At 36.4% G+C, this 26,240-nt stretch overlaps 1 protein-coding gene across 2 annotated transcripts in view; it reads left to right on the top strand.

The window, feature by feature from the left end:
• FSIP1 (fibrous sheath interacting protein 1) overlaps positions 1-22,094 on the top strand; it is an 83,783-nt gene extending 61,689 nt beyond the window's left edge. For both annotated transcript variants that reach the window (XM_082058787.1, XM_082058788.1), the window contains 3 exons: positions 17,432-17,978; positions 21,279-21,304; positions 21,396-22,094. In XM_082058787.1, coding sequence (XP_081914913.1) covers positions 17,432-17,978; positions 21,279-21,301 — 570 coding nt within the window. In that variant the 3' untranslated portion in view covers positions 21,302-21,304; positions 21,396-22,094. The remainder of the gene's footprint in view (positions 1-17,431; positions 17,979-21,278; positions 21,305-21,395) is intronic.
• The last annotated feature ends 4,146 nt before the right edge of the window (positions 22,095-26,240 follow it).

Here is a 26,240-nt window from a genome sequence, read left to right as displayed (position 1 = left end):
GATTGAACACTGGAACAGCTGGCTGAGAGGTTGTGTCCATCTTCAAAGAGAGTCAGAACCTGACTGGACACAGCCCTGAGCACCCTACTCCAGTTGACTCTGCTTTGAGCAAGGTGTTTGGACATGGCCATCTCCAGAGGTCCCTTCCAACCTCAACTATGCTGTGATTCTATGATTTTATATCTTATCAAATGTGTTCATATTTTTGAAGAAATATGACTAAATATTTGATATCTACTTACATTAGCTTCTTTGAAACAAAAGATTTTTTTATTTCTCTATTTTCTAATACTTTTTCATTGTTTTATTGCATAGCTGGAAAGATATACTCTATTGATTTACTGTTACATTCTGAATAAAAACTAACAATCCCGGTATTCTTTATGTTTCTCAAGAAAGGAGGAAATGCTTTAAAAGCATGAATATGAGGCTTTTGGGTGCCATGCGTATAGACAGCATACTTCACATCTTATTTCTACAAATTACATCATGGTAGTGTCTAATGATTTTGGCAAGGTTGGGATAAGGTGCATGTCTGAAAATTGTGAGTGGATTTTTGTCTAGGCATGTTTATATTTTTGGGGGGTAAATAGGTAAATGTGCTGGAGGATATATATGAACCCCAAAGGTTTTGTGTTTTACAGGAAAAAAAATCCCCTCAAGCAGGGAATACAAGTAGATAATTAATACTGCTTTACAAGAATTTTACATGTAGATGTCAAGGAAGGTGATGAGCAGGAGGGTCAGACTACAGTGGGCCACTCTGTCATGGTTCTGAAGGAGCTTGCCCACAAGCCACCCCTTGAACAAGCCAAAATTAGAAAGGAAAAGAAGTTTTTGCCCTTTATCTTCTGCAGGCTATGAGTTCCTTGATGCTATTAAAAGGCCTATCATATAATCTCACATCTGGATATTGTCTGTGGCTCTACTCAAGCTCCTTGTAGCTATATGACAAGAATACTGAACTATGCAGTTGCAAAGAGCACATCAGTATACCACAGCATTACTGCGTGGTGTTTTCTATCATCTGAATTGTTCATATGTTCAAAATGTGCTTTTCTCTTCAGATACTACTGGAAAAAGTGCACGCTAATTGCATTCAGAAAGCTTGCTTTGGCACTCGTCTTTAGGAATGATTTTAGTGTATTTAGTAATGCGGTGATTTTAATGACAGTTCTGTACTTTTATGGTGTAAGACATACTGTGCAATAAGGACTATGTAGATAGTTGGCAATCATAGGATATACAGCAGTCAGGATTAAATAGCAATAAAGGATTCACTGAACTGCACTAACAAATCAGACGTGATTACAGTCTGTGTCAATGCATATGCAGAGATTAGAAGATATGTGCTGGTGAACAGGCTCTAGTCCATTTTCTTATGTTATTTTTCTTTGTATAAGTGAAGAGAAAATGATAATATATGGTCCTAAATTATATGAAATGTTTTATGAAGGGAGTAATAACTGAGGAGGTTGAATTAAAAGTTCCTTCATTTTTATGATGTATGTTACCTTGCATTTTTAGCTCTGTTCATCAGTGTTTTCCTCTTTCTATTATTTTTTAGTAATCTTACCTTTACATGATTCTCAATAAAATGTTTTACTTTAATGTTCAAATAATGTAACATTTAACCACTTACGGTGTCCTACTGTTTCTAATTTCTGTTTTCAGAAGAAATACAGAATCTAGTTTCCTCTTCACTATTTGAGGTTTTTTTGTGCTTACTTTTCTCAAACTCTGTTTTTTAACCTGTAATCTCGATTTTGCAATCACTTGTATGAATAAAAGCACATCATTGTGCAAAGTGATTTGTAGGTCCGAGTTCTCGTTCTGAGCACATACAATATTGCATAGCTTCCCATATTAGCATTCTTTCTTGCCATCATATGATTTTTTTTTTATTTAAGGAACTCAGAGCTCTCGAGTCAAGCTTTTTGACTGAACCATTTTGTCCCTTAAATAGCAATTTTTCTTCAGAGAGACAAACTGGGATACAGTAAATGGCTGAACAGAAAAACTTCAATAGAAAAGCCAGGAATATAATTTGGATGGTAAACATAATTTGCCCTGTTATGAGCACGGTATCTTTGGTCTTTATTTCATACGTAATAGAACTTTTAGAACTATAGAACTTTTAGTAGATAATGAAGTTTAGCAGGTTAAACTCCTCCTGTTTAATTTGCAGCAGCTTCAGAATAGCTACAGGTGTTTTTTAAATTCAGGACCAGGTTCGCTTTTGTGTTAGGACAAGATATTGAATAAAGCGGATTATTAGTTCCCTGACTCTCAAGCTGTTCTTGTCCCAAGGTGTGTTGGCATGTCTTATGCAGGGCTCTGACTTCAGACAGGCTGGTTTCATACCACAGCTATAACCAGCTGTGAGGGTTTGGAGCAGGGCAAGGCTGTGTCTCCCGTCTCTGTCAGGGTGCGCCCCTGTTTGCCCAGGCGGTGCAGTACCTGGCCCTTGGGGCTGTCCAAAAGCCGAAAGATGCCCCCAGATAGAACTGTCAACCAAGTTCTGCTCATTGGAAATGCAGAGGCTTCATTCAGAGAAGGGAAGCTGTCCTTTTAGTTCTTATCTCATTGTATTTATTGTATCAACAAATATCCACTGCTCTTTTTCTTTTTCTCTTTTTTTTTCCTCCTCAAAGTAGCCTTTTGAAGTTTTTAGTATGAACCTTTTTTTCCTGTGTCATGAGAAAAATAAATCTTAAGTTCCTCATTGTAGAAAGTATCAGGATCTTTGATGAGTCTTCTTATTATTCCTGAATTTTTTTAAAAGATGAATTTTTTCCATATGGTTCACTTCATGAACATATGGGTCTGTTTTGTGGTTTTAGGAGATGCAGAGATCCAGATTTTCTCTTCATGTCGTAGAGTCAAATATTGGTGTGGTTTTTTAATTATATAATTGACTACTTAATACTGCAGAAAGGATTTTGCATTATATGCACCCCCTTCACTTACTAACTTATTCTTAATGCTTTATTATTTTGTACTGTTGTCATTTGCAGGCTCTTCCTGTGCCCATCCAGATATTTCTGGTTTTGTGAATAAACCAATAAGTGAGTAGAATAAATTCATTAGGGTGCGTGGTGGGCTTATGCATACATACTTGCACACCCTCACCCCCACTCCATGTATATAGATATAAAGCAAGTGAGTAAGAGATACTTAAATCATTGATTCCTTTTCATTAGGAAGACTTTAAAAAAATATTTAAACAACATATGAACTGCTACCAAGCAAGCTCTAGGAACATCGTGAGAGAAATGTGAGTGGAGTGGCTCAGCTAACTCTCTGCCCTCCCATTATAGGCAAGTCAGTTAAAGCTTTATTGAGTGAATGTATGTTAATTCCTGGGCTTTCTCTGCAGTTCAGGGTGAGGATTATGTGGTTTAGAATAATATTCAGAGCAGCCAGTTTACTGATCTGGGAAAAGCCTAAGGCTAACTTATAAGAGTGAAAAAAACCCCCAAACCTGTCTGGACGCTCACCCTTTTTGGAACTTAGGTATTTTTGTAGGATCCAGTCAGGTGCCTTCGTGTTCTTCAGATCTAAAACCCAGAGGAATTTGGTAAAGCTAGGCACATTTGAAACATTTCTGTTTCAAACAAGGAAGAGTTCTTCTGATTTCTCCTTTTTTCTAATGGTTCAAACATTTGCCTAGCAATGGTAGAACTAAATTTAGTTTTTTGTAAGCCCACTGTTTCAAACTACCTCTATGATCTTCTAAGAGAAAACCATCCATCCCTAATAAGCTATAGAATATATTCAGTGTGGTACTATTCATGGCTGTCGTTGACTCTGGGTTCTATTGTGTTTGTAAAGCCACAAGGCAGGAACAAGTTGGTTGTGTCTCCTGCCAGGCGGACTAGTGAGATCCACAACAATTCATTGTTAAAATTCCAGAAGGAATGGGTTTCTGAGGTCTCTAAAAAGGATAGAATATCCACTGTGTTGCTCAAAATCACGATATGTCTTTCTTAATTAAAACCTCTTCATTTTAACATTTAGATATAGCTCTCAATTTGTGCCAGTCAGGCTGGTATGCACACGCATAATCACGTTGCAGAGGCCATACTACTACACAGCAATATTCTTTCAGGTTGCAGCTGTATCTGATCTTGGTATTTATATAGATTTTTGTGTTTCTAACAACAACAGGTTAGATATTTATGTATGTTTTTATTATTGTCAATAACATTAAAAAAAATCAGATACTTAGAACTTCTACCTCTTCTAGTATGCTCTTATTGCATCTTATACAGTATAATAATGCTGGAATGCTGCTAAACTATGTTTTCAGAGGTGTATCTCTTTCTATGGATATCTGTTATACTTGTCTTAGCCTTATATATTAACCGTGTTTCAATCAGAACGTCAGTATGTTAAGCTCGAATAATTTGACCAGCTATCCTGAAAGTTTAAAACTTTAAAAGTTTGAAATATTAAAAAGCTTAATGAAAAACCATGTTAACCTAAGCAGTGAGTGTCCTTGGTTAAAGAAGTTATGACTTTTAAATACTTACCATCCACCCTAAGCTTCTACTTTTTGTTTTAAAAAATATGATCCATTAATTTCTCAGTGTATTTCAACAGGAACTCTCTATCTGAATTAGGAACTTTCTGCTAACTGCCTGGAAGATGCACACGAACCACTTGACCGTGCCATTGCCTGCTGATTCGGTAGCTGTGATTCCACATAACCGAGGGTAGTGTAGTGTCCTCTAAAACCAACAATGTCATCATTAATACATCAGAAACACAGCTGTGAGCTTTGTTTTTTTTCTTTTACCAAAGCAGCCAGCCAAAAACATTCCAATGTGCAGTAAAGAAAGTTCCAAGCAACTGGGGTGCACCAAGCTTTGTGTTTAAGCCATTGACCTTGTAATGTGATCACACAGACTTTTTGTAAATTAATCTTTTAGATCTTATGAGTGACATGTGAACTTTGACTTCATGGGCAAAAGGCAGGCTCCAGCTCCAGTAGAGTCACCTGGATCCCAAATGCATGATACATTTATGTAACTTTCTTTTGAAAAACATGAGTCTCTTGGTGCTTTCATGTCTTTTACTAGATTTGTTTCCATTTTGTGCAGTGGAGTATATAATTGAGTATAAATGGGATTTTCCCAAATTTCATTTAAGAAAACTTTTTAGCTATTCCTACAGCAATTATACAATTCAAACTGCAAAACATTAACTTTTCTGTGAGCTATGCGGAGCTGTACCATTTTACAGTTTGCTAATTTGTTTTTTTGTTTCTAGAATTGTATTGATTTCCCTAAAAATAAGATTTCTTAGAACCATTGTTTACACAGCTGTTTTAAATCCCGTTTTGTATATGAGCATGTTCTGCAGAAAATGTGTGAAATATTCAAGCACTAAAATACTCCTATTTCATCAAGACATCATTTTTTTAAACTGTGAATCTTTTTACTGTAAAACCTTTAGATTTCTTCATGACCACAATTATTTTATGTCCCTGGTGTGGGAAAGCTGGCACGCTTAGTCGAGGCTATTTGGGCTACCTGTTTTGGTGTATCTCTGGCGCTTGGCTGGTGGCGTTCTCTTTGGCGATGAGGAGTAAGTCCAGGAGCCTGCCCAGTGTGTCTGTGTCACCTGCCAAATGCCGTCATTGCCCTTGGTTCCAAGTGCGCAGCCATCTCTTGTTTACCAGGCGTGGGTTGACCCGCAACGAGTAGGTGAAGGGAAGGAATCAGGCGGATTGCAGTGTTGTGTTAGGTACCTACTGGCCCACAGCTTCCACACTCAAATCAACCTCCTGTCTGTGTAAAGTGAGCGAAGGCTTTTTGCTTTTTGTCTTTTTACCTGTGCTTCTGATTACACAAACCAGGATAATAACAATGAGGAACTGCAACATTTTTTACTTTTCCAGATGTCTTTGTTCAGGGACATGAGAAAGAATCTCAGAGTGAGAAAAAAAGCAACAGAAGGTGCTGAAAGGGTTTTTTATTTCTAAGGCCTAGAGAACTGAAAACTACTATAAACTTAGTGGCAGAGAGTAACTGTGAAGTTTTTCCTCATCACCCCAGAAGAAAAGAAAGGAGGTTGGCTCTCCCACCCGGTCTTATAATGTTTCTAGTTTGGCAAGGACATAAATGCATGGATTTTTATTATAATGATGCAGGAAATTTATCATGCCAGCAGAAATATGATCATTGGTACTGTTGCACATTTATGATATGTGTTAGACAAGCCTGAGGAAAAACTGTAAGGGTTTTAATAAACAGTCAAAATTAAGGTTTAGTTTAACAACTAGTCCTTCTGAAGAGTGAACTTTGTAGTTAGGCAAGAAATAAATATTATCAGTTTGTATTTCTGATTTTTTTAAAAAACAGCTGTCAAACATCAAGTAATAATAATAGATTAGCACTGGTTTATCCCAGTTTTAGTTTTTTTATCGTGATGTGGTAAATGCAAATTTTCTGGTGATGTATATTTGAATGCTTCAAGGTTTAATTCCTGTTCTTGTACTTACTGAAAAGATATCTGTCCCCCACCCCCCAAATAAGGAACGAGTGCAGGCAGACTTGAAACTCCAAATCAAATGTTTTCCCTGGGGCAGTATTGTTCATCATGTTCTTCCTAAATGCTTTTGGGTTTTCATTCTGAATGGAAATAGAAGAGCCAGATGCAGGTATCTTATTTCAAAATACTCTTCCATTCTTTAGAAAAGGACTCTTGATTATTCTCTTCCTTTTTAAAAAAATGGTTTTTTCAACACTCCATAAAATCTGTCCATGTTGACAAGCACAGCTGCAACCTCACATTTCCTGTAGAAACTTTGGACTTGCCCTGTGCCAACAGGCCCCACCAAACACTAAAAGAAAAATTCTGTATCAGTTCTTTCGCTGACCTCCTATAAGCAGAAACTGAGATGTGATGAAACTATTCCTACCCTTACTCATTCATCTATGCTTATGTACAGTTATTTTTCTCTAAAAGGCAATGACAATTCCGTAGATTTTTAGATGGGATATTCCTTAGTGTGTGTAATTATTCATGCCATGAACTGGAAGGATCAGAAACATTTAATGAGAAGTAAATGGAACTTTTTTAAAAAAAATTTTTTAAAGAGACTTAATAGTCCTGCCATTGCGAGGCAGGATTCCATATTTGCAATTCACATAACTACAAATATTGCCAACTTCTCTGTCTTTTTTCCCACAAGTTGTGTAATTTTTTGGTACTGTTAAAGCTGTAGGTTTTTGCAGTGCCATAATTGCAGTAGAATCTTTGCTTCTATTAAAAAAAGACAAAACCAAGCCTTTCCTTAAAACTATAAGAATTAAAAAATCAATACAAGAAAAAAATTATAGTTTCTGATATGCTAGACCTCCTATTTTTGGAGAGGTGTCCTGGCTCTCGGTGTTTGAGTGCTTGCATTGGCCAGTACATGGCAATATGTACTTGCTCTTTTATTGAGCTTGTGGGATGAACTACAACAACGAGACAATGAACGCCAAGCCAGCGTGATACATTATGGGTCTTGTTATTTAAAGCTAGGTGTCTTCACGATTCCATACTTCAACAGATTTATTAGAAACACATTTATCGAGAGTAGTGTCTTATATACCGTTTTCTAATCCTCTGTGATTTACCCAGTTTCTGTTGTAATAGTGATCTCTACTTCTTCTTGCTTAGTATCCTTTGAATTGTACTGTCAGAAAGGCTTCAGATTTAAAACAGTAATTTGTAAACAAAATTCCAAGTATTCTTTCTTTAGATTTTAGCTGGGTTGTGTTATGGTCTGAGGTGCCGGTGTCTCCACTGCCTGGGAGGGCCCTGGGGAACATGAGTTGACATTAGCACAGGGCTGAGGCTCTTGATTTAAGTGGCATGAACGTGAAACAGAGAGGGGAATGCTGTCATCTGTATTTAGTGCAGAGTCATAAATGCTGTAAGAAAAACACATTGATAAAAGAAATTGCATGCTTTTTTTCCTTAACTTGGATAACTGAGATTGTACGCTACCTGTATTACTTCACTGTGGGTTTCTGTATCTTGTTATTCCACATATAGCAGAACTTCCTTCATATCATACTTCCAATATGGGAAGAAAATATTTCCATCTCCAAAATATATATATCCCAGGTCAGGTTTTCTGTATATATATGTATGTTATATAGAACAAGTCGGTATTCAGAGGTACTTGTGTCCCTAAAGAATATCAGCAAATATGGTCTGAATGCCTAGAATACATAAGGTATTATTTTGTTCTTTTTTAAGCTTCTGTCTATAGTTACTTTTTGATGTGTCTTTATGGCTCACTGCTCCTTGGGCCAGTCCTTGTTTTCAGTGACACTGAGCTCACACCGAACTACTTAGGTCACCTCGATCACGGTTGTGGCCTCCCTGTTTTCCTTCTAATTGGATGGAGGCATTTTGTTAGTTTTATTGGTGTTTTAGCACTTGCAGCAAAGTTTATTACGTTATGAAGAAGCAAATCTTCGTGCTCTTAGTATTATTCCTGTTCATATTTTCTGTTTGTGTAGTAGGGTACAGACCTGCAAGTGTTCTTAAAAGATGAAGGTACTTTGTTGCAGAGTTTTGAAATTGCTCTAAGATGATGCTCTGGTACCATTATGCTACATTGTATCTATTTCTTGGAAAAATAAAAGCCAACATGACCGAAAAGAGAAAAAATAAATGGGTTTTTGTAACAGAAAACAGCTGCAACCACATCAAGGCATTTTTGTCTACTCCACTGGCTTTGCAGAAAATTAAAGCCACAACTTAATAATATTCACAGAAGATATTTTTATGGAATGAAATCTGTTAAATGCTTAATAACAAAGAGTTAAAAACACAAACCATGATGTTTAGGAAACTTTTGAATGCTAAAGAGCCTTGATTGCAGAAGTTCTGCTTCTTCAGCAGAGGCTGGAAAAATGAAATTCTTATTCAGAATGAGAGATTGTTAATGCCAGCTGAGGAATTTGTGTCTTGTGTTTTTGCACACGTTCAGTGTGTTCAGTTAAAACAAACTTGCTTTCTAATCTAAGAATACTTGAAAGTGCATGAAATCAAGTGCTCTAAAACCAGGGAGCAATCCATTTGTTGAGAAAGATTTTAGAAATGAGAGAAAAAAAAAATATATAGTGACTCATATACAGTACAATGCTTAGTTTTTTTTATCTACAAATGCAGTAGATTAGATGAGCTAAATGTTGAATTAATCTGAAGTTAGAAGAGCTAAATTCTTGCAAAACATCTGTTGACAACCTTGGAGCAGATGGATTTTAAATTCAAAGTGACTTAAAGCAGAGACTGTTATCGTAGTTTAGTGTTTAAATCAAGTGGGGGGTTACATAATGATTTGTGCAGCTTTTAAAATTCTTAAACTTTTAAATTATTTTTCTGAAGAACATTTGACTCTTATTGTTTAGTGAGTACTCAGATGAGTTGATTTTCAATTAAATACACCCATTACATTAAGTTGTGACCTCTTCGCCCTGACCAGGAAAAGATACTTTATGCACATTAAATTACATAGTTTAATGTATGTTTACTTAGAACGGTAGTTCTTAGCTTTTGTTCTGATAAAGGTACGGAATAAAATTTCTTCCTTTGTTGATTCCTGCTTAGTAGAAATTTGTGCCGTGCTGCTTATGAGGGGGCTGGAGTATTATTAATTAGCAAGACAACAGTGTTTGAAAACTATTGAAGCTTTAACTGATACAATTTTATATTATACAATATATACAAAAGTCAAATATGCTGTACAGTTATAACTAGGCTTTGGATCTTAGGGCAAGAGGTATGAGAACACTACAAACACTGGTTGCAGTTAGGGAGGAGAATAGAATAACATTATAACATTTTAGGATATCTCTTGAACAGATTCAGATTTCATTATGATGTTTGAAATGTTTAAACCAAAACCAAAACAAACAACCTCTGTTTAAAGCTACTTGTTTTCTTCTAAAAGGAAGTATTACCTGCAGTTAGTGGATTGGTCCTGTTGCTTGAAAAGTCTCTGTGATTTTAGGATACTAGATCTTGCATTTGTTTTTATTACTCATCAGAAGATCAAAACTAGTTCCTTGCATTTTCAGCTCCTATTTAGTTTCTCAAATTCAGATAAAACAGGATTGAAATAAAGAAAACAGTAAATTCAAATGCATGAAACATCTCCGAGTACCTCTGAAAGAGACTATAATTACCAGAAATTGGCTTATCAATTTATTTAACTCAGCAGGCTCAGCTGCTTAGGTAATAATAATTCCTAGCCACTAACAAAGAACTCTAAATAACTTGGTTTTGTTTGCATATAATTTATTTTGTGTGTAATAGTTTATGTTTTAGGAAGGTCAGACTTTACCAGATTTAGCCAGTTTCACATTCACCAGTATTTTAGGAATGATCAGTTAAACAGGAAAAATATCTCTAAGTTAATTTAGAACAATTTCTATTACCCTTTATTTGCTCTTGTATTTAGGTATTATACACAATATATAAAGAGTTTCCTTTGATGTTCTTTGTCAGCTGCATCCTTTGTTGTGTAAAACCTACTATTCATAAGTTAATTTGGTAATAAAATATAAGAGTTTTTTTACCAGTTTTACTTTTTCGTAACAGTAAATCAAAACTCACTTAACTTTCTTTTGTAATGTGGTGCATAAGTCTTATGTATATTAGTTCCTAAAATGACAGAAGCAGCCAGCATGCTAATCGAAATACATCTTTTAATGAGCTATATTTGATATTTAAACTGTTTAGGTTTGAATCCAATATTGTCACTGTGTGACTTTTTCAAATTTTGTTTCCTAAAGTTACCTTCTCAAAAATTTAGATTTTGGTGTCCATGGGTGAAAACTTTGTTGCTAATATGCAGGCGCCTAGAAAATGTTTACAGCCTGTGGATCAAAAGCTACCAAGAAAGGAAGCTACGATTGAAAGTAAGCTCCAGAAAATGAAGGATAAAAAGTAGGACTTGTAGCAATTCAGAAATAAAGCTTTTTGGATCTTTAAAAGTTATAAAATTATTTCCATATGTTTACAGGAAGAATTTCACACAACCATCAAAACCTCTTCACTTATATTCTAGTGTAGTACCATGCAAACTCTGTCTGTCCGTAATGTACCTTAGTGTCTATGGTATTGAATGAGAAGAAAGAGATTGTAAAACATACTTTAGCTTCCTTTTTTTTTTTTTTTCTGTCACCTTGAACATCCATTTGCTTTTTCTTTGTGAATCTACAGGGTGTGGCATAGCTGATGAAGCAGTTTTTCATTATTTGCACATTCAAACCAAAAGCATTTGACTGGATATTTTTGAGAAAGACAATAACACGCATTAAGGCTTTTTGTAATGACTAAAATATGCATGTTTAAATTACTTTTGCCTGCAAGAACTTGTCATAACTATTTTTGCTTGTGTAACCTGTAGGCTATCTTAAAAATCAAAAAGAAATTAACTGCTGCAATTACCATGTCTCTTCACAATTTTCGCCTACTTTGCTACTCTAAGAGCAAAATTGTATGAACTCATGTCCCCTTTTGATTTCTTTAAGATTTCTCTTTGTCAGAGAAAGGGGAAAAAAACCTTCAGGGTTGTTTGTTTTTTTTTCCTTCCAGTTTACTAAGGAAGTTAATTTTATCATTTTAATTTTTTTTAATGGAGATTTTATATGATTCCATGAGTCTGATAATGGCTTTGATGTTGTGGTTTGAATGGCTCATGATGTTTTCTTTTCAGTGATGCTGCCAGATGCCCACCAATCTCTTTTTTTCTGGTACTCCTGTTTTCTTGCCCTGATGCTTCTGTCCTTTCTGCTTTCTGGCTTTTAGCAGTAGCATCTGCTACAGAAAATTGACTCAGTGGAAACAAATAAGAGAAGGGAGAATGTAACCAGCAGAAGGAAAGACAGCAGGAAAAGAGCAAAACCAGATTTTCTCCTATGGCTCAGGAATCCCATTCATTCTTAAAGATTTATGTCTTTCCCGAAAAAAGCACAGAAATCCTCAAACCCACCCAAACTAGACATAAGCACAGAACCACCACATGGTAAATCATCATTGTAGCACAAGGAACTCTTAGTTTCTGAATCCATTGTTCAGCTTCCAGTCTTAGTTTTTAACACCGCCAGATCAATAAATGCTACTGTCCTCTCCAGAAACATGCTCATGGAATTGTAAGCGTGTTTTTGATCTACTCTAGTTAAGTTTTCTCTCGTTACATTCTGAAATAGCCCTTCTGAAATACCATACAGAGAAAATATTAGGGTTTTCTTTTACATGTGTTAAGCTCCTTCTTCTAATGTAGTGTTATTAAAACAAGCACTAAAAGCCATAACGTGATGTGCAGGACACTTAAGAAGTTATATTTAAAAGCAGATGTACTGGGTCTGGCGGGGATGGAGTTAAATTTCTGCACAGCAGCTGGTATTGTGCTGTGGTTTGGATTTGTGACCAAAACAATGCCGATAACACATCTGTGTTTTAGCAGTTGCTAACCAGAGTTTGCACAGCGTCAGGGCCTTCTCTGTTTCTCACTTTGCCCTCCCAGGGAATGGATTGGGGATGCGCAATAGGCTGGGAGGGCTCACAATGAGGCAGATGACCCGAACTAACCAAAGAGATGTTCCATGCCACATGACATCATCCACAGCAATAAAAGCAGAAAACAGGGAGTTGTAGAAAGTTATGCATCTTTCACTCAGGAACTGGCTTGGCATTGGTCTGTCCATGAGAGATGGCGAGTGATTGCCTTAGCATAATTTGTTTTGTTTTCTTTCTCTCTTTTTTCCCTTCTCCTTATTAAATAATTTTTATCTTGACAGAGAAGTTTTATTCCTTTTACTCTTCCTTTCCTCTTCTCCTGGGCCACTGAGGGATTGGGGGGCAGAGTGAGCGAGCAGCTCTGTGGTGCTCAGCTGCCCGCTGGGGTTAACCCACAACAGTCTCATAAGGACATATTCCCATAACTTAAATTAGTTTACAAGTTATGGACACCAATCCTGACTTTTGTGCTGCAAAATAACTTTGGAAATTGTAAAAAACACTTCCGCAATGACACGATGTGTCTGCTTTTGTATGCGGCATATTAATAATATACCACAGTAGCACTGACTAGTACAGTTCATAGACAAGTGCATTGGTGTGATGCTTAAAGGTGAGACCTTGGAGTTGATGGTGCATGTTGAGAAGTGTGGAGATATGTGGCAGGAATTGACTTTTCAAAGCAGAATAGGGTTATCTGAGAAATAAGTCAGGAAATAACTAAAACTTGCAAAACCTTCCTGTGCTGATATGTCAAAAATCTGAATGTTGGCTCAATAGATCAGTATACTCTTAAAATGGAGCCTTTTTATCAGGAAGAGAGCAGTTACATTAGAATAGACTGTTGCAGTCCTACACATCAGTAAAAATCTAAGTAAATTAGGGCATCCAAGTAAATTGTTTCAAGCAAATAAAGTATCATGAGAACTGTTGATTGCAATACTTTCAGATTAAGCAACAAAATATATGTGTTTATAGACATGCCAGCTACATGTATCCTTAAATAGTCCTAGCTTTCTAGTGCTTATTCATTTAGTGTGTGTCATTTTATTATTATTTACTATAATTAGAAATAATCCTGACATATTAGCTTTCTCCCCAGGCTAAAATCTGATAAGGCCTTTCAGTGTTGGTCTGTTTCTGTTACTCTGCAGTTGTGGAAAACAAACTTAAAGCTTTGAACTTGCAAGCCCTTGGTCACAGCAGGTCTGTCCACAGCGATCTACAAGTTTGCATTCCTACCACATGCAGTAAGGTTTTCTCTATAGACCCATGTCAGCGAGGAATGCAGCAAGGAACAAGAAATCTTCAGTCAGAGAAGGGCCACAAGTGTGAGAAAAACTAGACGCACATAAGCAGTAAATGTCATTAGCAGGCTCCTAAACTGCTGTCTAGGAATTAGGTTTTTTGGATCATTAATGGTAAAAAGCCTAGGAAATGAGCAGGACTCAGTGTCCTATTAAAAATTAGCCAGAACAATTAAAAGGTTTTCCAGTTCCTAATGGGAACCAGACCTAATAGCTCATTTTCCTTTGTCTAGTGTGCTGTTTCTGCATTTTGAATTACATTAATTTTATGTCCTTGTATTTTTAAAGAAATATCTTGAAGTATTTTTTCTGCATAGGAGTTGTAAATTATTTACAGTGAGGGCAGTGAAACCTTGGGAGAAGTAGAAACTAGTGTCTCCCTAAGACTGTGTTACTGATTCCAAGTCTTGTGACTGTGAGCTAGTGCAGTTAGCTGTGACAGGATTTCTTCTGGTGTGTGTGAATGTGTACTTTGCAAACTTCTAATGCAGATGCTGTGTTATGTGATCTCATGAGCTGAAATGCTCATGTGGTTGCAAACATACGGCCTTTGATTTCAACAGCAGCCTTTCTGCCTTCATTCCAGTGAAGATTTCTTGCTGCTGAGTGGATGACTGCTGGCGAGTTAAGAGCTGTCTTCTCCTCTACTGTGTGTTTTTCCTTAACCCTAAAATTACTTTGGCACAAGAAAATTGCAATCAGTGAGCCTTTAGTAATTTAAAATGTAATTTTTCGAGAGGTATGTTAGATACTTTCTTCTTCCTTATTTCTGCATCCTTGCAAGTGTGTCTTACAAAGCAATCCAAAGGGAGCAAGAGATAAAGAAAGAACAAAAATAAGTGATGTTTTACAGTCTGCTTTGCCTGTAGGGCAGCCACTCTGGAGGAAAGCAAGCCCATAACTTACCAAACTTTTTCAATCTATAGCCTTAGGCTCTAAATCTCACCACCTCACTCTCTGGTAATAATCAATATAATCTATGAACTAATTGTCAACAGAAGCCATATGATTTTCCTGAAGGTTAAAACAAAAAAGGACAAGGAAAAGCAGACTGCAGATAAATGGGCTGGGACAGATGATCTTCCTCACTACATTCATTTTGTACTTGGTCTTTCATTTACACCAGATGCAGAATTCCTCTATGCAGTGGGTGAATTGCCCTGTCATTAACATAAAATTAGCTCCAAATGATCTTGGCCAAGAGCTTTGAAATGTGCTACTATAGAACCACACACTCAAAACATGTAGGAATCCATATGGGTTTCCAGATGTGAGAATCTTCAGTGATACACATACAGTTATGTTCATGTAGCATAATATTCTGCTCTGTGGAAATACGCTCAATGCAGCTGTGCTGCCAGTAGTGCTTTAACTATGTTACCATGGTGCTTTGCCTGGGTGAATGCATTTTGTTTCTTAGAGTGAGTCCATTCTAATAATGACTACTTGCAAACAGACATTGTCCTGCAAGTTACAATACTCCTTCAAGAAATGTAAGGAATTCACCGTGGGCCAGTAGATTAGATTGAGAGTGAAAATTTGAAAAATGCCATGTTTCATGTTTGATTTGTCACGTGTTTTGCTACTCATTGCTTTTCCCTGTCTGACTTTTTTTTCATCAGTGAGTACTTTCTGCTCTAGGATTAACATTTAAAAGCCTGAGAAAAGTTTGAAGAGGTCATAATATTTTCTGTTACCTAAATAAGTGCTTAAGATTGTGCTTTCATTTTTAGTTATCAAAAGCAAGTTGATTGATACCAAGATTAGCTGAATCTCGATACAATTACCTGATTTCATGGTCATCTATTTAAAACCCTCTACACACACAATGGTAGTTTGTTGATGCTCTTTTTTGTTGTTGTTGAAAAGACCTTAATGTCTCAATTTCTTTAATGCAGTTGTCTTCTTTTGTGTGTTGGAAGTGAACTCAAAGTGTCTTTGGGAAGGAAATTAAATGAATGAATGAAAATAAGGTTGAATAAACCTATAAAATTGTTTACATATATCAGCTAGTGCCTGAACTGTAATCAGTCTATAGTAGCAGTTATTAGCTATTAGTAATGTTTGAACATGTAAATACAGAATGGTGACTGAAAGTAACCTAAAATGTCTTTCTTGTTGACTTTGTAGTGTCACCTTTTAAATTTTAATAGCCACAAGAAGTTTTACAAATAAATGCTGTTTCCTTCCTGACTGAAAACTGTCCCCATTCATGAACATTAATAATCAGTTTTCAGGCATAATCTGTGTGCTAATTAGGCTGCAATCTTATCAGGTCATGAACATCAGTGTCATTTCATGCCTGTTAGTTGGATAAGAGATCTTCAGGAAAAAAAAATCAGCTAGACATCTAATGCTTATCTTTCCTCTGAAATGACAGTAGCTCCATGCTCTAGCACAATGTAAAGTAAATTCTGTGTAACAGTCAATGCATAGTGGATAAAATTGTTGTTTGACATAAATCACTGCAGCGTTAGGCAGTTCCTCAGATTGTCAACTGATCCTTTGCCTCCTGGAGGCTGGTTAAAGCTGAGGTTTTGATGGTGGAAAGCATCTTTTTCCATTAAATGTAGCATAGTGTCTATAACATTAATAAAATATATTTTTATCTCATATTTCATGGGCAAATTTATTATGCATATCTAAAATATGTCTTTTCATTATAATCTTTACATTGTCAGGGAGTATTGTGCTTCTCTATTACCAAGTAACATGAAGGACTGTAAAGGCCAGAAGTAACTCCCCATTGCAAAGCTCTCTCAGCAAAATGTCCTTTGCTATTGTTTACCTTTACCAGCTACTATCAGTCATTATGTTTAATATTACGTTTTAAGAAATGCCCAGTAAAGGAAACCTGCATGATAAAAATGCTGGGAGTCTGCTGCTATCTGAATAAGACATTGACTGCAAAGATACATCTCTGAGCCATCCAAGCAGTGACAGCCTAAGAAAGCAGTAAAACCATCATAAAAATGGGGCTTTCTTCTGTCACATGCCATGGGATGTGCTTGATGTGGTAGGTCCTGTAGCTGAGTGACTGATTTGCTTTTTGTCACATGGTTGAGATGCAATGTTGCACTTCTACCGTGAGCTGCTGAGAATACTTCAGTCAATACGTGACCACCTTTGTGGGCTGGTGCTGTCCAAAACAGTTTTTGACTCCAGTTGCAACACCCCAACAACTGAAAGTCTTTTAGCAGTGTGTTGTTTGGCTTTCAGTAACTAAAACCTTCAACTGTGTGTGTCTGTATGTATACACAACAGACCAAGATCTATAAAAAAGTATGTGCTTTCATAATGGAAATGCAGTGATATCTGGTGGAAGACTAAGCAAAATCAAAGGCTTTTCAGTGCCTTGTGGACATCACACTTCTTTCCTAACTTTCAGCGTCTAATCTATCTGGAACCTAGTGAAGATGTTACATATAAGGTGTAATTGTTTAAATATGTATTTAAACTCAGTGTGAACTGAAAAATATTGATACCAATTTAAAGCTCTGCCAGTGCTTTTATATCTCTCAAACTGTTTTATAGCCCTGCTTTTCATTAATTATATTTTGACAGAAGAAATTCTTGGCCTTTTTTTTCAGACTGAAGAACAAATGGGCCTCTCTGAAGAGCAGCTTAAGACCCTTCTGGAAGAATGTATGCAGCCTCGGAGAACAATAAGCAACGTTACCATGCCAAAGTCTCAGGAATCTCTTTCTTGTGGATTAAGTCCCCCTTGTTACACAAGTCAAGACTCCACTCTTCACTCCACATCTACTCTTTCCAAAATGTTAGTTGAAGGCCATATTGTAGGGATGTTAACGGCTCAGGAAAAGGCTGGACTTGCAGACAAAAGCTTATGTGTTAATGCAGAGAGTGAAATCCCCGGCTACTATGTCAGCAAAGCATCGGCTGATAGTCACTTATCAAAGGACTCACTGGCCCAAACAGAGGAGCCTGATGACCTAGAAGGTTTACAGAAGATGGGAGATAAGAGTATTACTGAAGGTTACTTTATGTCAAGAGCACTCAACACAGAAAGGTTGAAGAAACCTCCTTTCTTGGGTGAACCATTATATTGCATCAGCGTGAACAATGAGGCATCCGCAGAGGCTGACATTCTCAGCATACCACTGCAAACCAAAGGAGGTGAGACTCTTAACAGCCCTTTCGAACAGGCTTTTGATTACGATGAAAAAAGCCAAGCAGGTTCTCACCAAAGGTATGCGCCAATACACACTGATTATTATGGTGAGGCAAGGATATACTTCATAAAACATTAAACCGTGCCAGAAATAATATACACAAAATAACAGAATGTTTATTAAAACCCTTGTGCTGACATAATTGTCCATAAGAATAAGACTCTTATGAAATATAACACTGATATTGATTAATTCTGTCAACTGGAAAATAGTGTTGACAACACATATGAATTATATTTTCAGTAGCAGAAAGTCATGTTCGGTGTTCCCTGGAGAGAAACTATTCTCCCAGTAGTTGGTATAACAATTTACACAAAAATCCAAGTGTTTCTTGAATGTATTTCATAAGGTAAACTAGGTAGTACAGAAAAAAAAAAATGACCTAGGTATGTTAAAAATAAATTGCTTTCAGGGAGTTTGAATTTACACATAGAAGATAATAAAATTAATAAATACTGCATAATTTCTATACATTACTTTTAATTCAGTAAAAGAAAGAATAGACTTTGACCAGCAAAAAATTATATTTATCCACTACTATAAAAAGATTTTGAAATGTAGTTTTTGTGCTACATAGTGATATTGTAATCTATATGTACATTTAGATTTTTAGCCTAAACCCACTTCTATTTTTAGAAAGCAAACTGTTTAAATCAGATTTTAGGTATGTCCATCTATATCTTTCTTTCATGAAAGCTGTGACAGTATGAAGTTGCTTGTGGTTGAAGTGCTGTAGTTTAATTGTATTAGAAATCAACAAATTTAGCTAGATTTGTTAAGACAGATCTTTGTTATGCTGGTAATCCATTCTGAATTTTGAGAAATATTTTTTTCATGTTCATTGGTAATTTAGAAGAACATCCTAATACCTCTTTACTGTCTTATGATTTCTTAATTATGATCACAGCTGTTTCTTTGATTGTTCATACTCAACTTTCCTACAGTGAAGGGAATGTTAATTTTTTTTAAGCGATTCTACCCATCAGAAAGCAAGAAGGCTTGTGGATGTTTTTTTACACCTCCAGACAAACTTAGTATCAGCACCCACCTGCTATATTTGCCCGTTATGAGATTTGTGCCGTAGCTGCAATAGGACGAAAGTAGAAATACAATACCTGGAGAAAAGGTTTGGTGGTGTGTTTTTTTTTTTTGGTAGGTTAATTTTCAGTGATAAAAACTTCACATGCCAGCTTTGCTCTTCACATAGATACAAGCGTCAGGAGAGTGGAGTGAGGGAAGAAGGAAAGTGGTCTGTCCCAGCGGAGAGTGGGCTGGCACTGGTGGTGATGGGGAAACACCACAGAAAACCAGCTCTGCCAGGGGCAACCTGGTCTCATGTGTGTTTAACAGGACTACATGCTGCACCACCAGTCTTCTTCAGCAACCAGTTGAGAAAAACTCGAGTTTATCTTGCTGCCATCACGTGAATCAAAGTTCTTTAGTCTCAATAGATGTAATACAGTCAGAGCCAAGTGTGACTCAGCCCCAACTACCTTCTCTCTTTATGGATGTATTTTAAGATGGGATGTGTTAAATCAAGCAAAACACCACACTGTAGCCACTAGGTAGTGAAGTGAGCAGGTAACTGCTTATACCTGTCGTGGTAGACATTACAGGATGAGGTAATTTTATTGCACAAGAGAGGAAGGAGATTTCAGCTATTAAGTACATTTCCATGTGGTGAATCTCATGGTGAAGGTCTTTAAAGTGAGTTTGTTAACCTTTATCACATAATAATTTAAATATATTTGAGTCCTAATAATGCGTTGTGTCAGAGTAATGCAATGGGATGTTTTGAATATCTATTTTCAGTAGTGGCCAAGTAACATTCAACCATACTAAAATCTGTATGGTTAATAAACATGTTGTTTTTTTTTTTTTTTTTTTTTTTTTTTAGGGTTAATGGTCTTTTTTTTTTTTTTCTGGAGGGAGAAAAAGAAGAGTTCTGATTTTTCAGAGTCTCAAAATATTTTCATTTTTACTAAAAACAAAACCAAGGATATATTTACAGATATTGCAGCCTCGTCAGGCATTGAGTCTTTGTGTCAGTGTCTGATTTTTAAAAATGGTGTGAACAGGTAATCTTTAGGCAGAATAAAAGTAAGTGCAAAATAAAACCTACTTCTGAGGTTTGTAATTGTTTAGCACATTAGTGCTAAATATTTTGCAGTTATCTGTAAGTAAGTTCCAGTTTCAATTAATTATATTTGGATTTATTGCATTTCATTAATATTATTCTAATGCTAAAACATACATGCAAAATTAGCATTTAAATAGACATCAATCTATTCTTACTATTTTTTTCAACATACTGCTTATGAGAAAGTGTACAGCGTAAAACAGAAAACCATGATACCTTCCATGGAATTAATTTGTTTCCCACAAAGGTGACTCAGTTCTGTATTAAGCAATTAAGCCTGGCCATAAGCAAAAGGTTGTGATGTTCATCAAACTTGAAAGTTGCTTAATGTATTCTATAGGTAACTTGTTGTTAGTTCAAACATGATTAGATGTGTTAATTGTGTTGAGGAATGGAGACCCAGCTGGAATCCAGTTTAAGGCAAATGCATCTGCAGATGAAGGTGTGAGAAGTGTCAGGTGTTATTTTTACTTTTAAGAGACATGTACATAGTTGAGTTTTGTTACGGTCTTAATTTTAAAGGGCATTTAAACATGTATGCATAATCTTCTGTAAATGTTTTGATTTTCTGGCCGGCTACATGTGATTTAAACTCCGTACAGTGCTGTGTAAGCAAACAAAACTCTGTCTGTCTGAAACTGTTTTAGCAGAATTTCCATTTTGCCGTCATTATGGTACTGTAGTCTGTGATATAGATTTACTTTAAGACATTAAATTATGTATTTTTTTCAGGAAAGCATAATTATTAACATAACTCACATATATATATATATACTTATGTATATATCTGAAGGAAACTCCCATGTGCCTTCAGAGATAAGTAATTCCTATTTCTTGAAAGAAGCAGTAACTTACATCAGAGTCATATGCATATAAATATAGGTGATGTTTACTGAGATAAACAGAAGCCAGCCATGCCCACGTACAGGTATGAAAAGGCTGTTATTTCTCAGTTGTGTGAGGCAATTGGTAATTATTTACAGCTCTTTTGGGGCCTACGTTAAGTTTTAAGTAGAAGTTTTATCACAAACTGCTGTTGGTTTTTCCTCTTGCAAATAATATTGTGCTTGCAGCAGTTCAGCATGATTATTTTCTTTTTTGCAGATGATATGAAGATTGAAAGTTGAGAGGTGAGTGATTGTATGCTACTTTACACAGCTGTTTTTCTGAAAGTGTGATTCAGTCTGTCACTGATATTATACTGATATATTATCATTTCAGGTAACCTGAAGGGAATGAATTATCATCATTGAAAACTATTCCATGAGCTGATTTATTCTTAAGAGACAATGATTATTGTCATTATCCTATGTTGCAGTTTGATTTCAAAATAAACTCTTGCAATTCATTAATTTTCCTGGGGTGTTCTAATAAATAAATGTACATACACGTTTGTGTAGCCGTGTGTCTGATAAACACGCATGTCTTTGTTTGTAGAAAACGTAAAATAAAACTGGCAAAGTTAGGTTTCTACTGATGAGACTTCATTAGAGCAGATACGATATATGTATAATAATTTTCTTCCTTTACCCATTATCTGCTTTTTTTCCATGAAGTTAGTGTAACCCTGATCTCCGTGGTCCCAGTGTAGTTTGCTGGGACTTGCAGCCTGTCTGACCGCTGAGCCTGACCAGGGAAGGACCCAAATTCGGGCTCAGTTCCCTTCCCCGGGGCTGTTTACTGGGCAGCTGGGTAGACTAAAGGTAAAGACTTGCTCAAGTCCTGTGCTGGACGGGCACATCGGCATCGCTCCGCTCAGCTGTGTCCTGTGATCGTCCTGCAGACACCTCATCCTCTGCTGAAGAAATACGTAACTAAGTGATGAAAGATTGTGGTCCCTTGTGCTGGTTTGCTGCAAGTAAAAGTGAAGGAGTTCACAAATTTGCCCTAGCAGCTTCTGGATTGTGAAACCTTATAGTAATGACAAGCTGGGGGGAGGCTGATACAGCTGGTTTGTGTTTAAGATAAAAATTCATTGCAAGTTTTTGCTTGTCTTCTCTTCAACTGCTATTTCTCCTGAATTTTCTACTTATTTTCTGAGCTGATGGTTGGTTCTTTATTTCATGCACTGTACTGTCAGAATAGGAAGGAATTATTAAAAAAACCCATGGTTCTCTTGTAAACATTTTTTCTTTCCTTGGGGGAGGGAGATATTCTAGCAAGGAAAACAGAATAGATTTTCCCGCTGCAAAACTCTTATTTGACAGAAGCTAAAAGGACAAATTCTCTCCCAGATGCTATACCAGACATCAAACATTCAACAAGAGGATGGGTATAATACAATGTTTACTACACAATGGCTGCGTTATGGCACAGGGTTTTCTTGACCTGAATGTTTAAGTTAATGCACATATTGGCCCAGATTTTAATCTCATTTATGGAACTGCCAGTGTGACTGGATGTACACTCCTGAGGAACTGGTAATCATGTGGATATAACTGGTCAGAATCTAACCTACTTTCTTTTAGTTAAAAACGTAAATGGGATACTATATTTGCAACAAGCAAGTGATATTTATTGTTTTATTTTCTGGTATTTTTCCTTGTTTTGCAACAGCAGTAATAAATCCATGGTGACTGGACGTTCTGCATAGTCCCATTGCCCTGCTTCGGATTGCTGTAAGCACATTTCATGGAGCTTTGCAAATCTCAACCAGATGTATTTCTTATCATTCTTAAAAATATTAAGTCTGTGTCATAATTTCTTTACAACAAATATAATCAAAGCAATTCTGACAAAGGTTTTCCAAGAGCATTTTCTGTGCCTGTATGATATTCATGCACTGTAATCTTTCCACAGTCCAGTTATTTTCACAAGGAATTCAAGTTTTGTAAAGCCCTTCTCAAAAACAGTGTTAAAGTGCTCAAATAGTTTTTGAAGTTCTAAGTTCTGTCTAAGATTATATATATTATCTATACTATAATATATATTAAGAGAAATAATAATTAGTTCTTACTTTTCTGGTCTCTTTTGTCATCCTAAATCTGTCACTGTTACCAGAAGACTTTTCCCAGCACCCTCAAGGAAGAGCCTGTTGCTGACTCAGCCTTACAATATTCCTGAAGCCAGAAATACAACTTTTTATTCACATCTGGCATTCCAGGGATAAGCAGGCAAGTTTGAATGGCTATTGACTTGAAAAGTGTATCCCAACAGGAACTCTTATTACTTCACTTCAGGTCTTGGAAAGGGCTGAGCACCCTGCACCAGTTGTCGTCACTGCAAACTGCAGGGACCTGCTGCTCATGAAATGCTGTTCCAGAGGTGCTCAGGGTCAGTATCCAAACCCAGAGACCATGCCAAAAATTAGTGACATAAAATGTATCCGTGCTTGGTTTCTACTGCATATTAAATAACAGGTTCTTTAGGAAGATTTTATTTCTTGCTTATGTTACAGATGAAATATCAATTTAAGCCTTCCTTTATTTATTTTCAGTTTTAAGTAAAACTGTAGGAAATAAAATGATTTTGTAAAACCTGTTCACTGGTATGAGGTACAGAATAATGGAGATATTATATAAAATATAGTGATAAAGTAATTTGCTGAAACATCACCAAAATCAGGGTAAAAGGAAGGCTGAGCCCAGGAGGATTCATAGGTTTTTCTTTATTTTTCCAGTGTCTCTGGGTCATGACCTGCAATAACCCCTGTCAGGCTCGACACTAGAATTCCAGCTGCACTGGAATGTGGCGGCTGCTCCTCGGGGACTGATGCAGCAGAGATGATTAAGATATTTAAATGAATTTTTATTTGTAGCCTACCTCAGGATTTGGAAACAGATATTCCAAAATACATACCTTCATTCAGCATAAGTTGTATTTGGTAAAAGATTCTGACAGTTTGCTTCTTTACAGTCTTTCCCAGCTCCATTCATCCTAAAACACAGCAGAACACAGGAGACTGATTTTTAAAGTTATCCCTCTGACTTTTGGGCTTTGAGATCTGTTTTGTATTGAGGAATAAGAAATTTCCTGTGTGTATGCAGGTCTCTGCTGGTTTGTGTTCCTTATTTTAGTTCCCACTATGAATTTACAGCACAAGATAGATAATTTTGTTCCAAATACTTAATAGTTATGAAAGCATCATACCCATGAAGAGAAGATTTTGGTGTGATTGCATCTATTTGCTGAGCCATTCTGCCATTGTCACTGAGACTCCTCAGTCCCACACACACAGTGCTGGAGCAGCTCTTGGTATTGATTTACTTGAGTGTATATTTCGATGCTGCATGGTTTCATGGTTTGCCCTTTTAAGTGACAAACTCCATTGTGTTTTCCTCTGAAAGAGGGAAATAAGGGCGGTTCAATTATTTTCATGGACTGTATGTGTATATGCATAAGTATGTATAAAATTTATGCATTATCTTAATATATATAGTATAATATACTATAGATACACCTATTTGAGTAGGATGATTTAAAGAACTATAGTGTTGATTTCAGTATACTGTAATGGTATGAGAAGTTCAGTCCAAATTTACAGTTATTATGCAGGTTTTGGGCAGCTGAGGATCTTTTCCATTTCAAAGAGAAGGGACAGACTAAATATCCTGATTAAAAAAAAAAAAAAAGGAAAAAAGAAAAAAGTTTGTTGACTATAAACAACAATGACAAAAGGAGTAAAGTTATTCTTATATGTCCTGAATTCGAGTTCAAATTAAAGTAATTGTATCAAGATGTATAAAAACTTCCACTTCCATCAAAAACAAAAGAAGAGCCCCACAAAATTCTCAGCCAAATGCTTTTTTTGAAGCCAGACGATGGCTGGTGTCTGCTTTGTGGCACTGCAGTGCTTGTTTTCCCTCTCACTTCCCCAGCAGAGCTCCTGCAGAGTCAGTGGACATGCTGAGCACAGAGTGAAAACAGGCTGTGCAAAAATTATCTGCTGCACAGATCAGAGAGGAAAGGGCTGCTTAAACATGTCACCAGAGTAGCCAGCACTGGTCTGGAAGTGCGAAAAAGTATGCCAGTAATTCACGCGCTAGAAAGGCTGCAATTTTACCCCCAAATCAGGGAGGGACATGTGAGAGGCTGTTTTTTGCAGCTCAATTTCTGTAGCTTCAACAATGGGAAGAAATTTTATATTTTATTAAAACCCACTGTTTTCTAGACAAATTGCAGCAGATAATATGAGAATGCACCTCCTCTCTTCTGCTGCTTAAAAAGGCTTTCTAGACACAGCTTTAAATGAAATCTCTCACTTTGGCTTTTTAGGTGCAAAACCTGCTACACTGTTTATACTTCCAAGAGTGGCTCCTCCCCCGTTACAGGAGAGACCCCCACCTCTGGGAATCGCACGATGTGAAGGGCAGACACAGAAGACAAGGTGGTTTGGCAGATGCTTTGGGAAATTGTTAAATTAGGAAGGTTTTTGAAATCTAGGAAAAATAATAACTGTGTTTTTTTTTTTTTTTAATTTTGAACAGATTTATTGCAAAATAATCGCTCTTTTATTTGTAGCTAGATTTAAAGGTCAGGAAAACCGTTTCCTTTTTTAAATAGAATAGAGGCGCTTGAATACTACTAATACTATAACTACAGTTATCCAATTATACGTTTCATTGAGGGATTGGCTGGAATCCAGGTGCAGTAGTTAGAAAAAAAGGCTCCCTGTCATTTAAGTCTATGTGAAATAGTTCACTGCTTGCAACTGAATCTGCAGTTCTTAATCTATTATGCTTTATAAAAAAGCACACTGGAACGCTCACAAGTGTGTATTAATTTATAGAGTGCTAAAGTGCATTAATAATTTTGATTTATAGGCAGGTATTCTGTATTTAGAACTATTTTTTTTCACTTGCAAATTTGCTGTCTTTTTCTAGAAGTACTGTTCTATGCCATTCTTTTCTTGTTGTTTGCTTTGTATATTTGGTGTGCATAGTTTTGGTGGGAAGGGTATTGCCAGAGGCATCCTACCCTAATTTTGCAATAACAATAAAATGGTCTCTTCATACGCATTTTGTGAGTGGAGTCATCAAGGGAGACTGACGCAGCATCTAAGCAGCACTCAGTTTAGCTCTTGTATGTGTTGCCTAGGCTGTCAGTTCTTGAATTTGAACGCAGTTG

The sequence above is a fragment of the Streptopelia decaocto genome (genome assembly GCF_964273445.1).
Source record: "Streptopelia decaocto genome assembly, chromosome: 7".
NCBI classification, from domain to species: Eukaryota; Metazoa; Chordata; class Aves; order Columbiformes; family Columbidae; genus Streptopelia; species Streptopelia decaocto.
This window is presented reverse-complemented; position numbering and strand designations above follow the sequence as displayed.